At 40.2% G+C, this 16,481-nt stretch overlaps 1 protein-coding gene across 6 annotated transcripts in view; it reads left to right on the forward strand.

Annotated features, from left to right (window-relative positions):
- The window catches only part of PTPRG (protein tyrosine phosphatase receptor type G), a 1,220,925-nt gene that overhangs the window by 177,665 nt on the left and 1,026,779 nt on the right, over nt 1-16,481 (forward strand). For all 6 annotated transcript variants that reach the window (XM_078661520.1, XM_078661521.1, XM_078661522.1 and 3 more), the window contains exon 2: nt 7,282-7,386. In XM_078661520.1, coding sequence (XP_078517646.1) covers nt 7,282-7,386 — 105 coding nt within the window. The remainder of the gene's footprint in view (nt 1-7,281; nt 7,387-16,481) is intronic.

Genomic DNA, 16,481 nt, shown 5'->3' on the forward strand with positions numbered 1-16,481 from the left:
TGGTTCTCCAGTCAGCCTAGCTGCTCCTTTCACCAGCTGTATGTTTTCCCTAATTTAAATGTCCTTGTGCCTGTCGAGCCTCAAACTCGGCAGTAAACAGCGCTGCTCGCATTAAACATGCCTCATTGTGCTGAACACACTTGACCTGAAAAGAGAGGAGCCACACATGCCTAGGTGTCTGTTTTTCCGAGCCACGTCATACCCTGTGGTGTGTACCTGATGCCCTCCCGTGCTGCAAGGTTTATCCTAAGCACCGTTAATTGCATTAAAAATGCTGTTTGTGTTTACCCATATATAGCTGTTATTATTACTGTAAGCATCTTGAAATGAATCAAATATATAAAATGGAACTTGAACTACTCTATCTTGAGGCTATTTTATGCAAAAGCTGCAAGGAAACTTTTTTTTATTTTTTTTAAACATTAAACAGTAGCAAGCAACTGCAGGAAGCGTTCCTTTTCCGCAAGGAAGTTGGGTTCAGGAAACCATGAACTGTATTGTTTGGAAAGCGCCCTTCTCCTAGGACTCTGCTAATGTATTTCTTTCAACAAACCTGCACACCAGCAGTGACTTGAATATTTTAGTAACCGCCCGTGTACAACTGCATTGATTAGAAATCAGTGCCCTACCACGTGTAACAAACGAGGCTGAACTCATACCAGTATATGGAATGAGGTGTAAAGCCTGGGCTCCGAGTCCTATGGCTGATGTGAAGTTGTGGATTGGGGTAACATTGAAACTTGCAGGAAACAGTGGACTTCATTGTCTTGCAAGACGAGAACAATGTACGTTACATTTCTGCTCAAATAAGATGCTGACATATCCAATTGGGTGAGGCATCCGCAAAGGCAAAAATTTGCATCATTTAATTTTCTGCATTGGAAATCAATAATGTGATTAATACGCGCACCAAAGAATCGCCACTCCACCATTCTTTCACGTTAACGGTTAAAGTCTGGAGAGTTTTAAAATTGATTTACATACTGCTTGCTGACTCTCGTCGTATTCACTTTACTGGGAATCTATAAATTGTTTATGCTAACATACGGATTGTTTTCCCAGTAAGATATTTAGTGATGGGTCTAGCTTTCTGGAACATTGTCTTGCAAGTCTTGAGTTAATTTAATATACTGTCGATTTTAAATTAACTTTTTTTGGGGATAAATTACTATGCTGAAGGCGGCTCCTCTTTTATCCTAGCATCAAATTGTTGATGTATAAATAATTCTATGTGGTGTGTGCATCTTAATTGCTATTTTACCTCAAGCTTTCATGATAATGTACAAGCAGTGCTTGGCATCATCTGTGTTTTAAGGAAACCGATTTTATTTAAATTTTTTTATACATTTATTAATTTGAAGTTCTCCTCAGCTGTGGTGTTAAGTTGAAAGCAAAGTCGTGAATTTCTGTCTGTTTGCTTCCCGGCATCTGTGTATTCATATAACCTAAATTTGCCTCAGTGAAGTGTGACAATGCAACAGGCCTGATTTGCATTTGTAGCGGGTGTCTGGTGCATGTGAGTAAACAAGCAGATGTTGAGAAACGAATTTCCTCTGAGATTCTTTTTTTTTCTTAGGAGGACAGGTTCGTTTATTCTTTCCATTTTGTTGGTTGAATCCTCCTCTAAGGCTATTCGAATGGTTGTTGGTGTTTGGACACTTAAAAATATATTCTTTATCTGCTTTTTCTAGATTGCAGTTATTTATTAGTTGTGTAAAGTGGCATAATTGATGGGTAGAGCTTTCAAACACACAATCGATATATATAATGATGTGCAAGAAAATTTGTGTAAACAGGTGAAGCGGGTGAGAATAATCCTCATGAATGTGTAATGGAAAGCGCTGCGGCGTCTTGAGTGCAGAAGAAACATTGCATTTCTGCAGTGTTATGATGGCCATCTTGATTGAAGGTCCATCTTTGGTCATCACGCTACTTTAACTTTGGCTAACTTTTAAATTGGTGATCTGGCTCGTGAAGTAGGGAGTACCTTCTACTGAAAAATTGTAAGTAAATAGAAATGAGTGGAGTTTACTGTTAAAGTACTTGTGGCTCCAAATGCAATTTACAAAGCATAATTGTGTGTTTTATCCGCGGTTGTTGATGTGATTTTTGCAGCTTAATGTTGGAGGTTTGAGTGTATTTATTCAGATTGTGTAATTTTTTTCTTAATCTAGATTAAGAAAAAATCAAGATTGTCACTAGCTGAAGAGTGTTACCGAGGAAGAGGTTCACTCAAGTCCCTATTCTGGACTTCCTTTAAGATGAAAATACAAATGTTGCTTCTAAATCTATTTTCTTCAGGTACCCATGGGCTGTGTGTCTAGTTATTTGGTGATAGCAAATGCTTTAGTAGAAGCTGGTTCTGAGCCAGAGGAAGGGGTATTTGAACAGTACAGGTGAACGTTTAAAACCTACTGTGACCAACCAAAGCATTTGGGCAGGCCAATAGATTACATACTACTAGTGACATAACAAAACCGCTCCCTTGTACGATGTGTGGCAATCATAGAGGATTTGTTTACTTTTGATAGCATAATACAATCATAAAATCAAATTGTTTACCTGAGAGATGGTAGTTCAGTGAAATGCTGACTGGCATTGGATTCTATATGAAGATTAGATTACTTGACAACCAGAGAGGAGTGTCGGATCAAGCTTTAGGCATAATTTTGTAATCAGACCCATACAAAGGGTCCATGAAGATGGATTTTATTTCCTTGCAGAAAGTCATAAGTATCAGAACACCTCTTGAAGAACAGAAATTGGTGCAAGGAATCAGATGAAAACCACACTACAAAACCCATACAATAGTCTTGTCTCTAGAGCAGACCAACTGGAAGTGGAGTAATTCATAATGCATATAATTCAGAAGGCTTAAATAGTCTTATTGAGAAAAACTTTGTCAGATTTTGAACCAGTTTAACTTTCCTTAGTAACGAACTGCTATTACAATGTAAATGGCTTATCAAAAACTGGAACTCAACAGGAGTGTATTTAATAAAGAGCTCAACATCTTTGAAGACATACAATGATGTAATGTCCCTAGAAAAGAGTCCTCCTGAGAGAGGCACTCCATACATCATGCTTAAGCGGTACCCCAAACATTGCTGTCAGAAAGCAGCCCTAATTTCTGTAACCTGGAATGAGGTCTTTGGGGAACTAAATTAATGAACATTAGATTAAATGTCAGCCCCAAGAGACCCTTGGGTGATGGTGCTCTAAACAAATTACTAGCATGACCTAATCAGTGGGGTTCGGGGTATTTTTTTGGAAGTGTTGTAAACAAGACCTGAATGCATCCTGAAGAAAGGGCTTTTTCTTAAGGAATCAGACTGATGTTTGCTGGCCCTACAAATTCTGTCTTTAATCAATGAGCATTTTCCAGGTTTGTGCGATCAGAAAACCATTTTAGGAAATTTAGTGTTTACTGAAAAGTAACCAAGATATCCTCCACAAATAGAGACCGCAGATCTTGTTTCTCAGAGTTATCTCAGACTACCCGGAAGACTTTGTATTTATTTAGCATTCTGCAATGAATTTTGGTAGAAATCCTGGTGTCCGGTTATTAAACCTTTTGCTGCTGTAATATGCATTCTGGGCAGTCACTCTGGCACTTACTGAAGTTTAATAACCTGTTGCCCAAGTACTTGGAAAGTTCCTTTTATAAATACTGCTCTCACTTGCCATTTGCTCCAAAGTATGCAAACCTGGACATTCTTTGTTATTGTGTGTATATTATATCCTTATTGCTAAAACGTTATTACTAGTGATTAAGGGGGCCTAAAGAATAAGAGGGTGTCTGAGAGAATGGAAATTAAGTTGCTGGAGAGTGGTGTAGGGAATGGTGATTGTGAGGGATTGGAGTAAGTAGCATAGAATGGAGCTGCATCTTTGTCACAGAATGAAATTACTGTGTTGTACAGGCATGTGACACTTTCAACACAGTCTGATGGACTATCCAGTCAACGCTGCTGTGCCATTGTATGTACAGCACAATTGAAACTGTTTTTTACAGCTTTACCCAGTATTAACATTACACTCTTATACATCTCAATGATACCAATTTTTTGGTTGGTTGCCCTAAATGGTTGCTTTCTATCTGGATCTCCACCTTATTAGAAATTGAACTGACCTTGGGTAGCGTTTGGACTTCTGCTCTGCACATAGGCCTAACTTCAGAGTGCTTGCAAACATTCTAAAGTCTCAAAGAAGCTGGTAACCCTAAGATCCCTGAACAGTGAAGACAGTTTAAAACATACATGTTCACCCTGCCCCTCTACTCCTTGCTGACGAACTTCCTTTTTTAGGTTTCGCCTTGGCCGTAGCACTGCGAAGCAGTGCTCCGCCCAGGGCGAAATCTTATGTCCTACATATGGGGCTTTGGTCCCGCCTCTGTCTTCCATTGGCTAGCTCCATAAATGGAGGCTAGCCATTGGAAGAGATTGGCTGTCAGTCACTCTTTCCCCGTCGGAACGCGATTCGGGGGCGTTTCTGGGTCTTTTTTAAGTCCCGCCCTCTCCTCTTCCCATTGGCTGGAATTTTACCTTCCAGCCAATGGGAAGGGGAGAGCACGCAAACACGCCCCCGAATCCCGAAACGACCTGTTGCTCTGTTCCAGACTTGTTTTCCTTTCCAGCAGGAGCTGCTCACATTACATGTGATAGCTTGCAGCTATGCGTTCTTGTGCCACAGCCCGCTATGTCGAGTTTAAACAACCGATATTCCCAGGCATGGCGCAGAACGGTCATCAGCCGACAACGTAACCCAGTTAACTCTAGTGCTGTATGAATTGAGATGGCATTTCTCCTCATGAAGTTTCAAAATTTCCACGAAGGGGTTATTTGCATAATATTTCTGATGAACAATAAACATGAACCTTTTTTCTTCACCTTATTATTGTCCTATATGAGACCTCTGTTTATCTTTAGATAAATTTCAGTTAAGTGAACGGTTATGTGCTATTTATTACCTTTACCGTGTGCTGCGGTATCTGATTTGAAAGACTTTGGTGTTTAAAAAAGGCTACCAGTTTAACTTCCTGTCACTTGTCGGCTTCCTAGCGGCGTCTCACCCTTACTCCTACCCGTACTTCCTGTCTGTAGGGCAAGGAGGGGAAGTGACGTGCCTGCTGCATGGGAGAGAGAGGCCAGAGACTTAGAAACCCCGCCAGTGGGTTAAGTGTAATACAGAATAGGGCTTATACTAGGTTGCTAATTTTATTAGCGGAGAGATCCTCGCGCCTGGGGATAGCAACAGCGCGAGCCTTCAACGGACGACAAAGCGGGGTATGGGAGGAGGCGCGCGCTTAAGAAGGAGCCGCGTGTGAAGAGCCTTCTTGCCCGGTGTACGCCCGAACCGCTGCCATGGAGGCCAAACCAAACCTGCAGTTGGTATACCAGGCTGTGCAGGCTCTGTACCACGACCCCGAACCCAGTGGCAAGGAGCGCGCCTCCTTTTGGTTGGGGGAGCTTCAAAAATCGGTGAGCGCTGGCGGTTTTGACCCGGGTACAAGGGTTTTTAAAGGAAAGTACACTGTTCTGTAGAGTTTTACGAGCATGTCACACCCCATATGTTGGCAGCGTATTGAGTTGAGAGAACCATGTGAAACTGGGCAAGCGAGTAGAAGCCGTTTTGGGCGTGAAGTTGCACGCGTTGGCGTCTTGGATATTTTTAGTGTGAGTGTTCTGGAGGTTCGTCAGGACAGGTCCTTTAGCGCTGACTCTAGGGAAAATAAAGTCGAGGTCGCAGGCAAGGCCCAAGGACCTAATTTCTCCGGGCCCTGTGTTGCACTTTGCGTTGCAACCACAAACAAAAATAAATAAATTAAATATGCGCCGAGATCACACGCTGCGCCCGGATCCCGGACAGCAGCGCCAAGATCAGTCGCCGCACCGGTGCACAGAGGCGGGTTACCGGGAGTCTCGCAGAGGCCGCCGCTCCCAGTTGCACTGGCGGCTGCAGGTGTAGGTTAGGAAACACCAGAGCTGTAGTTGCGGCTGGCGGGGTTCCGGTCCGAGGGATGCCCAGATGTAAAAGAGCATCAGAATGGTAGCTTGAGCCGGAGCCATAGCTTGAAGTGAAGTCTTGTACTTCGGGGGGACACCAAACCTCACAGGCCAGTTTTCGAATCCCACCAAGGCTGAAAAGGTAGCCACAGGCAGAATAGTTGGGAGGGCATATGTCTTGTGTGTATAAGAGATGTGTAATGTGGCCTGTGTATTAACTAATTAAACATTTTACTTAAACACTTCTGCATTTAGACTGCGGTTACATAAACAATGTCAGCCTGTCATTTATTTTATGGGTTCTGATGTTTTCCTTACTTTGCAAATTTGGTTGCAGTGCTTCTTACTCTCCTGTTTGTGGATTGGGTATTCCCTCCATGATCACGCCCATCGTTGCCAGATCTCTGATTTATTCTTATCAAGTAGAGCTGCTTCCCTGCCCCCTCGGTTTTGTGTGCCTCTGTTGCCTGCTTGCGACCCGGTTTGGTGTGTGCCTCTGTTGCCTGCTTGTGACCCGGTTTTGTGTGTGCCTCTGTTGCCTGCTTGTGACTCGGTTTTGTGTGTGCCTCTGTTCCCTTCTTGTGATCCAGTGTTGTGTGGGTGCAAATGCAATAGGTGTCGCATTTGCGAGAGATTAGGCTATTGGCTTTGTAAATGACAATGCCATTTAATTAGGTTTTCAAAGCCAACACATAAATAAAAATGTTGTCATTTACAATGCCAATAGCTTTAACTTTTCCAAAGGTGAAACCGTTGCATTGTAAATGCTTGTTACTTCTTAAAACGTATAGCACTGTAGTAGTTTTACAATTTTAGATTTACTTCATCTAAAACTTAATACAACATTCCAGGTGGTTCTCTGAGTAAATCGTTTTTTGATTTCTGCTGGATACCTTTTCATGCAGGTAATTGCATGTCCATTTCAAAAACCTGTTCTTATGTAGGATGTACTTGCAGAACCTTTCTCTAACCGGGTAGGTACAGGATACTCTTCTAAACCTACCCCTACAACATTTTCTCTCTTTCGATCCATATGTGAGTAAATCTTTAACAACTCTTTTTTTCAGAGTACATACAAATAAGGAATGGGACGAGGAAGAAAATACTTGGTTTAATAGCTAGTATAACAACTATGGGGAGGGGATGACAACAGGAGTTCTTTGTGATTGTATCTCCATGTTCGACATGAAGCTAGAAAGCAGTTTTAAATGTTTCTTTAATTAAAAATGTATGTGTCCAAAATTCATTAACTAAATGTTCATTTTACATTGTTTAGCTTCAACAGAGGGTTATGTTGGATCACTACATGAAAACCGACATGGCAGTTCACTGCAGATACGTCGACGCAAGGCAATGGGAGATCCCTACTGGGCATACTCTGGTGAGTTTAATGTTAAATCAAGATATATTTTGCAATACTTTTTTTTTTGTCTTTATCTATGTGTACATAGTGTTTTGAGCATGGCAAATGTTATTAGATGTATGTTGTGTTAAATGAAGATTTATGAACTTTTACTTTTAGATTGATTCTGTAATTGAGCCACTTTATTAATTGCCTTAAATTTGTGATTGCACAAAAGATTTTCCATTCAGTTTTTACACATGCAGATATTGTATTGCATGGTCTTCAGTCAGTTACACATGTAAAACACTTTCCAAATAACTAGCAGACAGCACAGTACTGTAATGCCCACTTCTTGGGGACTCTGTCTTTTTAGCTGCTTCTAATTATGATGGTTCTGAACGATGTTGTGATGTTGGTTACTGGATGGAGAAGGTAGAATGATTCAGAGGTGATGGAGTGCAAAAGAGAATATATTTCTACAGTTGTCTTGCAACCTCACCAAGTTGGTAAAATCTGTTTTTGAAACCATACTCTAGCATGAAGTCCTTTTAGTAAGGCCAAGGTGATCCTGGGATAATATGTGACCTATTTGTGCTTATCTGACTGTCTAAGAAAGCTGGCCCCTTTCATTGCGGAATCCCTGAGCGCCAAAAAGTGAAATTTCCTCCTTTTGAAGGACATAGGACAGAACACTCCCTTTTTGCACAACCTTGCAGGTAGTGGATGAGACTTGGTATCCCCTGCACTGCTGTTCACAGTATCGCTGCATTTCTGAAATGACACGATTTATTGGGAATGCACAAGTTTTTATGGAATATTTTGAGGAAATTATGACTGCTTTCCACTTGTGAAAGTGAACAACTGGTATCTATGGCAACTAGAAGTATGTGGCTTTGCAGTGAATTTGAAAGCATGTTTCTCCATACAATTAGAGTAATGACCTCTATCTTCATGAGTGCTTTTGAAATAGCCAGGGAACAAAGTCCCTTGTGAGTCTTGTGCGAAAATTATAATTAGTTTGGTTTTTTTTGTGTGCTGATGACCGAGATTGTTTATCAATGTGCTGTGAACTATACCAAGCTCTTGTTTACTTTTCATTTGGCTTCCTGGATAGTAAAGATCACGTCAAGCTTAGCTTGTATACTGGGATTTTCAAACCTTTCCGAATTCTAAAATGTGCCTCTCCCGCCCAAAATAATTTGCAGAAAACATGGATGAAGTTCTTCGTCAAATTGTTTTTATGGCAAGTCACTTGTACAAGCCATCACTTTCTGAAGAACAGTCACCCGGTCTAGGCTCCGAGATCACGAGCGTGTTTTTCTTTTTCTGTTTTGGGTGTTTTGTTTTTTTTTTGCATTCGCGTTAGTGTAGCATGGCCAACACTGGAGTACGTGTTCATAAAATGTCTAACTATTTCACTTGCTGAAAATGGCAGAATACATTTTTATGTTTCATAGAAGTCTGCTGGGAAGCAGATTTATTTTCCAGATGAGAACATTTTTCCATTTTTATGTTCTTGAGAAATAAATAACATCTGTTTCCTGTCTTTAATGATCCATTTTGTTAAAATCAAGCAAGATGGATCCGCGCTGTTTTGCCTGTGACTGGTCTGTTTAGTCGCATTGAACATCTAAAGACATGCATCTGTTGGATTCTGTGGCTATCTGAAGCCAATGTCTCGTTATACTGGAGAACGTGTTGCTCGTGGTGGTGAGCGCAGATGAAGTAGCATTGTGTAGCCTGACTATAACAGATGTTCACAATGCTCTCTTGTTGACAAATCTTTTTTTTTTTTTACAACATATTTTATTGAATAAGCATAACACAGTACAATAATGAGCATCGCACCACACATTGCCACATCTTACCGAATCGCCACCCCCGGTGGGGAAACATAGCGAGGATATAGCGGTCCATAACTGCCAGCAGCATAGTCTGTGGCGCGGATGAGGCCATCGTCCATTCAAAAAGTACTATGCCCATAAGCCTTCAAGCTATCATTTGCAATGAATACAAATCATACCAAACACATATAGAACCAGGAACCTCCCCCCACCCACCCCCGTAAGGCTCGGTAACACAAAAGATTATACAGCGTAGTACATCATTAGCCACAGCCTAGCCCTTTTGGTGTCGTCCATAGAATTACACATCGTCCTCGGTCGAAACGTTGCAGGGCTCTGCATCCCAGAGACCTCTGCCGCAGCCCTGTAACGAGCACAGAAGGGTACCGAACAGTGGACTTGTTGACAAATCTTTGAGGTGAGAAGAACTTAGTCCTTTAGACTACTGCATTGTTATGAGCTGTTTGGCATGGCCCAAAATGAAGGTATCTCATCACTGGGTTTAAAGAGTTTGTATTACTTTTGAAAATTATACTAAACGTTTTTTAAACACAAGATTTTCCTCACTCTCAACGGAAATATATTTTGGCTAATATGAATGTTTTCAGTTTTAGAAAAAAAAATTGCACTTTTGTTGCAATAATCATTTTTAATGAAATATAGCATTTATTTTTTCGTCCAGCCTTTCTTAGGCTCAGGCAGAAACATAAGTAGGCACCCTCCTTTGTCCTGGTGCTGCCGACTCACTGTTTGTGTATTCGTGTAGAATTGGAGACTGAAGCAGTGATTGAGCTCCCACCTATCAGCAACTCCCAATTTCTTCCTATTTTGCAAAACTTCTCATTTAAATAAGTGAAAAATATAATGTGTGGTATTTGCCTCTGTAAGCGTCGGAGACCTCTAAAATTCACAATCCACTTTAAAGGCGTATGTAAAATTAAGTAATAAACCACATTTGAATGTAAATCGATTTAGAAGGTTTATGCACTACATGTATTTTCATTCACTTGTCGTTTGCCTTCCTCAACTTTCTGAGCTTTGAAATAAGCAACTGTTTAATAATTTACCAAGAAGAGTTCAAAGCTTGTGTTCTACTTTGTTCATGGCTGTCTTCTAGATGAACCTGATGAAGTCTGCGATAAATGCCGATTAGAGGTAATAGCAGTCACACTCTTAAAGATGGTGGTAAAGGGCATTTATAATACTATCTTGTGACCTATTAAATGCCATCATTGTTCTAGTTCTTCTATTGTACATATTATTCTTTCTATACGGCCCTTATTGGACTTCAGCAAGCTGCTCCACCTCTCACTGTGGTGTAATGTTCTGCTGTAGTTTCTTTTCTGAAGCAAAGTACTTACAAATTGCCTAGTCTCGGTCGTTACTTAATAGTTCTTCTACAGCACTTGCGAACATCCTTTGTCTGTACCGTAAATTAAAAGTTTTACCGTTAACCGTATTCTAGGTGTTCGGTGTTATTAGTTTCAGAAGGATGGAAAGGTGGGCCCTGCTGAGATACAGTCAGCCTGCATGTTATGTTAAGCATAGCTGTCCCGAAGGTGCTTACTTCGCTTAGCTATCTTACATGATATTAATGTCTCACAATGGCTGGCGGTGTTATATATATATTTATATACATACATACATACACACACCTATACATATATACAGACGCACACAAACACAGCAAGAAAGAAAAAAAACACCGCCAGCCATTGTGAGACATTAATATCATGTAAGATAGCTCAGCGAAGTAAGCACCTTCGGGACAGCTATGCTTAACATAACATGCAGGCTGACTGTATCTCAGCAGGGCCCACCTGCTATATACACGTGTGTGTGTGTGTGTGTGTATATATATATATATATATATATATATATATATATAATCTTGACTCGGATACAGAAAAATACTGATCTCCAGTTGATACATATTTATTCCACTAGTGCACCCTATTATCGATTTGATTCTCACCCACAATTGCACAATGACAGGACGTCCTAAGAAAATCGTGTACCTTAATGACTGCCACAATCTCATTGTGCGATCATTTCTGCCATGGAATTCTTTTGGCCGGAGGAAGGTTCACTTGTAAACGACACTGCAAACTGGTTTCAGAATCTTGACGCCTGGCTCATCATCCAGGAAGAGTTATGGGCAGCTGACGCGTTTTCAAATGTCAGAGCAAAGCCATTTTATGACACTTTGTCAACTCCACAAACATCAACCCAGTCAACTAAAAATCGCAGTACAGATAAAATTCTCTCCTCGTCATTTTACATGACCTCTGATAAAGTACGTCTACAGCAGCTCATGCTTTTAGTAGGGCCGAAAGAACTTTCAAGTCTATTCTATATTTCTATGTTTACAACTTTCTGATAGGATATTTTGTAACCATTTTCTTGCCATTTTTAGTCCCTCTCACTTATTACTATTACAGGAGAGAATAGTTCTATATTCGTCATTTGTAACATGATTTTTTGTGCAGCTCGTGACTTTTTCAGAGTTGGTGATGATGGTTTAGTGCTACTTTGGTACGAATATCTGCATTTGATATAGGCGTAGGGAATGGTGTAACCATGGAGTTAGCACACAAGTGTTATTTTATGCGAATTAGGGTTGTCTGTATGTGCTTGGGGAGTACATGGTTGTCATAATATAATTTTCATACCTCAGTGGTGTTTGTTGGCCACAATGCCTGCTTTTGTAAAGCCCCATGAGTGTATAATGCAGGTTTCAGAGCAAAACAGGGTAAGAGTCATGCACAATAATCTGTTCTGCCACCGCCATAATGAAGGTAATGCTCATTGCCCCCCTCCCCTGCCACCGCTAACCACTTAGGCTCAGCTTTGATCAAGAACTTTGTATACTGGGCAGAGCCCTCCTAAAGCTATTGCTTCCATTGCAGAAGAGTAGTCTCAGGGGACTCACTCCTGACTAATGTTCATATCATCCCTCTTTATTCTCTACTTGGTGCTCAATTGCTGCAGCTCAACTGCAAAGTGTCTATTCAGTTACTGGATGAATAATTGCAGAAACCTTCATAAGCACAAATGTTGAATACTTTTGTGAAGCATTAAAAGCATGATGTGCTCCCCTGCCATTTAAAAGTATAATGGTCAATTGAATGCAAGCATTGAGCCTCCTTTTTGACTCTTGGCAAAGTGCTACACGAACTGCTTCTCTGTTTTTCTACCTTTTGTTACATGTAATATGCAAATCACTTTGATACTCTTGCGTTGACATCTATGCTCTAAATGTGACCTGCCAGTCGGCTCGCAGTCCTCCAAGTGAAGCTGTCATTCTATTGGGTGGCCAATTCCAATTCCACTGCCCCTATGAATCTATTGCATCTTTCTCCTGTTCTTGATGCTGTACTCTTTTGTAAGACCTGCCATACCAGATGCTTATGGCACTCAATCTTTTATTACGAAACATGTCTGTTGCATTTTTGTTAAACCAGGTGCACTATGAAAACTGGGTAGGGGGTGGCTATGGCTGGGGTGGGTGGGGAAGGTGTGCATGGTGGCTAGAAGATCCTCAACTCACTATGGAACATGAAGAAACCTTTTTTAATCCATCCTTCCTCTGCATTAAAATTTGATGAATAATCATCTAAATTGTGTCAATACTTCAAGAAACATCTAAACCTCACTAATTGCATGCAGGACTCTTCGGTATCTCTCGGTTCATGCTTATTTTTCATGAACTGTTCTGTGCCTTTGGTTTAGCAAACTATAATCCTATGCACTTTATGGGAATCTGCATTATACTCTAATAGGTGATTCAACTGGTGATTCAACTGATGTAAATAAATGTACACTATCCTGTTCCTATATCCCACATAGCAATGAAACCCAATGCCACTTTAGTACACCTCCGCCAGTTTTTATATTTTGATTGGTTTCTTATATCATTGCAAGCGTTTGCAGCATTGGGTGTGCCTGTATAATATCACAGGTTGAATTAAAACATTTTTTAAAGTGCAATACATTGTGTCTGTTACCTCACTGTAAATAGTTATGGTAGTCCCCATAAATATGTATGGGCAGAAAGGTTCGCTTTCAAAGTGTGAATAGAATGGATTGCATTCCCGATAAAATATTAAGTGGGGAACAAACTCTGAAGGCAGTAGGGTATGTTCCATTCAGGATCATATTACGAAATGACTCCTCACCCCTAAATAATCGTATTGCATTTTTTTAAGAATGCCTCCTGATTGTGGATCACTCTTGAATCCAATTCCAGGGAATTAGACCGTTTTCCCTGTATTTCCATTGATAAATGGGTTGCTTTGCATCATCTAGATCTGAAGTGATGAGAGACCCCAGAGTTTGTTTGTAAAAATCTTGTTAATGCGAAAATCAATGCATGGTATGTATTACAAAATGTTAAATTTGATTTCCTACTCCACAAGGAGCCATTTGAGGTAGATCAGTATGTTATTCTAAAGCTTTTGACAGGTCCTGATGGGTTGATTAATTGTATACAGTGCATGGTTACTTTTGGATAACTGCCTTAATACCACTGGAGTATCATAACCTTGACAACACAAGTTCCTTAGGGGCACATGCATCAACCTATTTAGGAAGTGCAAACGATGCGAATCGGTAAATTCGGCCGTTTGCGCTTCCTAAATACGTTTTTGGGATGCATCAAACACTTTTTCAGAATTCGCATTTTTTTGCATTTCTTAAAAATGCGAATGCATTTAAGGAATCGCATTTGTGCGATTCCTTAAATGCAATGCATCATTTAAAAAAAAAATGTGAATTATGAAATGGGAAGTGCAAATTAACACTAGGTTGACCCTCGTGTTAATTTGCGAAAATCTGTCAAAAAGCAAAAAAATGCATTTTTTAAACTGTCATGTTACAGACACACATGTCCTTAGGACATGTGTGTGTGAAACATGCACTTTCAAATGCATTTCAGGGGTGCAGGGGGGGTCCTTTGGACCCCCCCTGCACCCTTGGAATGCATCAACAAATTGCGAATTTGTAAATGCCTTCCCATTGATTCCTATGGGCCTTTTGGCCCATAGGAGTCAATCAATGGGATTTGTGAAAATGCACTTAGGAATTCGCTATTTATTTGCGATTCGGTAAAAATTGCGATTTTTACCGAATCCCAAATAAATAGCCCAAAAAATGATGCATAGCATTTTGCGATTCTTAATTTGCGATTCGGTAATTTTCGCAAATTAAGAATCGCAAAATCTATGAATGATGCATGTGCCCCTTAGTGATTTCCTTCTGATGGTCATGATGATCAGCTTGATGTTAATGCTAACTTTGAAATCCTAGGGAAGAGAGAAAGCTGCATCTGGATCAATTCTACCTTTTTTCAGTTTGGAACATGACTTCTCCGAGCTCTAGGGGGCCATTCGAATGATATTTGCAAGCCCAACTTATTCTGTGTCAGTTTCATTGATTTGGTTGAACATTTTTGTACTTTGTTGTTATGTTTGTGTATGATGCCTGAAATTAATAACTATTCTAAATCTGGCATGGATAGCCTTGCACTTTATGACTTTGTCGTTGCAGAATTATCAGTGGCCTGCAGCAAGAACAAGAATGTTTGGGGAAACTCATGTTTGACCTTTTCCTTGCTATCACTTACAGACCACTTGCTTAAATTATCCTTTGAGTAGCTACATGGCCTGGAACACAGTGACACAAATGCATCCTATTAAGTGACTCGCAAATGCCATATGCCATAAAGGTGTCTGGAAGTATCCAGGAGTATACCCCTACCTTAAAAATGACCATCTCGTCTAATTCAGATCTGGAAAGATGGTTACCTAGGTCTGTTTTTTTATCACTGGGTGATGAACATTTACTCAACTAGATGATGTTAAATTACTAATCCGTAGGCTTAACAGGAAAGATCCCCTATGGAACACTTTCATATCCAATATCCACCAAAATGTCTATCCTCTGTTGCTGCTCTGTAGAGCCTGCTAACCAAACATCTCAGTTTTTTTTCAATATTGCATTGCATTTCACATTGAATGCCATTTTTAAAAAGAAACAGTTCACACTAGTCTGCATCAATTTTTTTCGGAATGCCCATCTCCATAGTTTTAACCAAATTTCTTAATTCCAGATGTTTGCTTAGCATTTCAAAAATACACAGCATTTTAGTTTGACGAAGCCTATTAGGCCTAAGCCAGTGCGATTTTCTACTGATTATCTCTTGCTTGTCCAGATGCTTAGCAACCTGTTTCCTGTAGGGAACGAAGTCCGATCAAGTGTGTTTTATGCAGGTAAAACATGGCGCCTTTTCTTCCGAATTGTGCAGTAGTGATTTGCCTTTGCTTTTCAAAGCTGCAGGCTGCATCCGCTATTTTTCACATGGAGCATAAGAACATTAATTTAAAGTAATATTAATTTTTTGTATAACTGATAGAGGCTTTCAGATCTGTTCTGGGGCTAAGCACTCTGCTTTGATTTCAGTGTGGGGTTTGGTACAGTATTTTATTAGAAATCAGCCGCCCCAGATCAATATGACAATGCAATTAGAACACTAGAATTGTGATCTGGTCATTGTGTAGTTGGCTTTAAGCACATGGAGTGGTTTGGCCACCCAAAATTTTACTTTGAGGTATTCCGTATTTGAGCTTTTTCAAACTTATTTTAGTTTTCCATGAACACAAGGAATGCAAAATACACATGCCTATGCTTTTGCCAAATAATCAGGACTGTGGTTGGCACTACATTGAGGTCTAGTACTTCGGTTTCTCATGATTTCTGTAATTCGCAAATTGCAGGCCTTCTTTCCAAATAGAGTTCTTTTCTGCTCCTTTGTAGTGCTTGCATGTCCGTACCTAATGTTCAATGGCAGATAGTAAATACCTTACAAATCTATGGTGGATCACCACTGTTGTATTGAAGTGAAGTGAGGACTTAAATAAAAAAAAATATATTAATCAAATTAATTTTGCCAAATAAGTCCCTTTTTGCAGTATGAGCCTAGGTGATGCATATGTGGCACCCTAATGATCATTGGATCACCTGCTGAAGGATTTCTTTTACAACTTTCCCCTCTGAATTTGCCGTTATTGTTGACAGACTCCCGTAGTAAGTTGTTGTGGGTGCACAACTTAAAAAATGCCTCACCTGTGTGGCCCAGAGAGGGACGGTACTGTGGCACAGAGAGGGAGAGTAGTGAAGTGGCAATCAAATTATCAAACCACTTGGCAGTTTTATCTACAATTACATTTCATAATTTGTTCATGATGCATGATCAAAAGTTATTTTTACAGTCCAGTTATTTGTGCCAGT

Source organism: Lissotriton helveticus, chromosome 9 (assembly GCF_964261635.1).
Source record: "Lissotriton helveticus chromosome 9, aLisHel1.1, whole genome shotgun sequence".
Classification (NCBI taxonomy): Eukaryota; Metazoa; Chordata; class Amphibia; order Caudata; family Salamandridae; genus Lissotriton; species Lissotriton helveticus.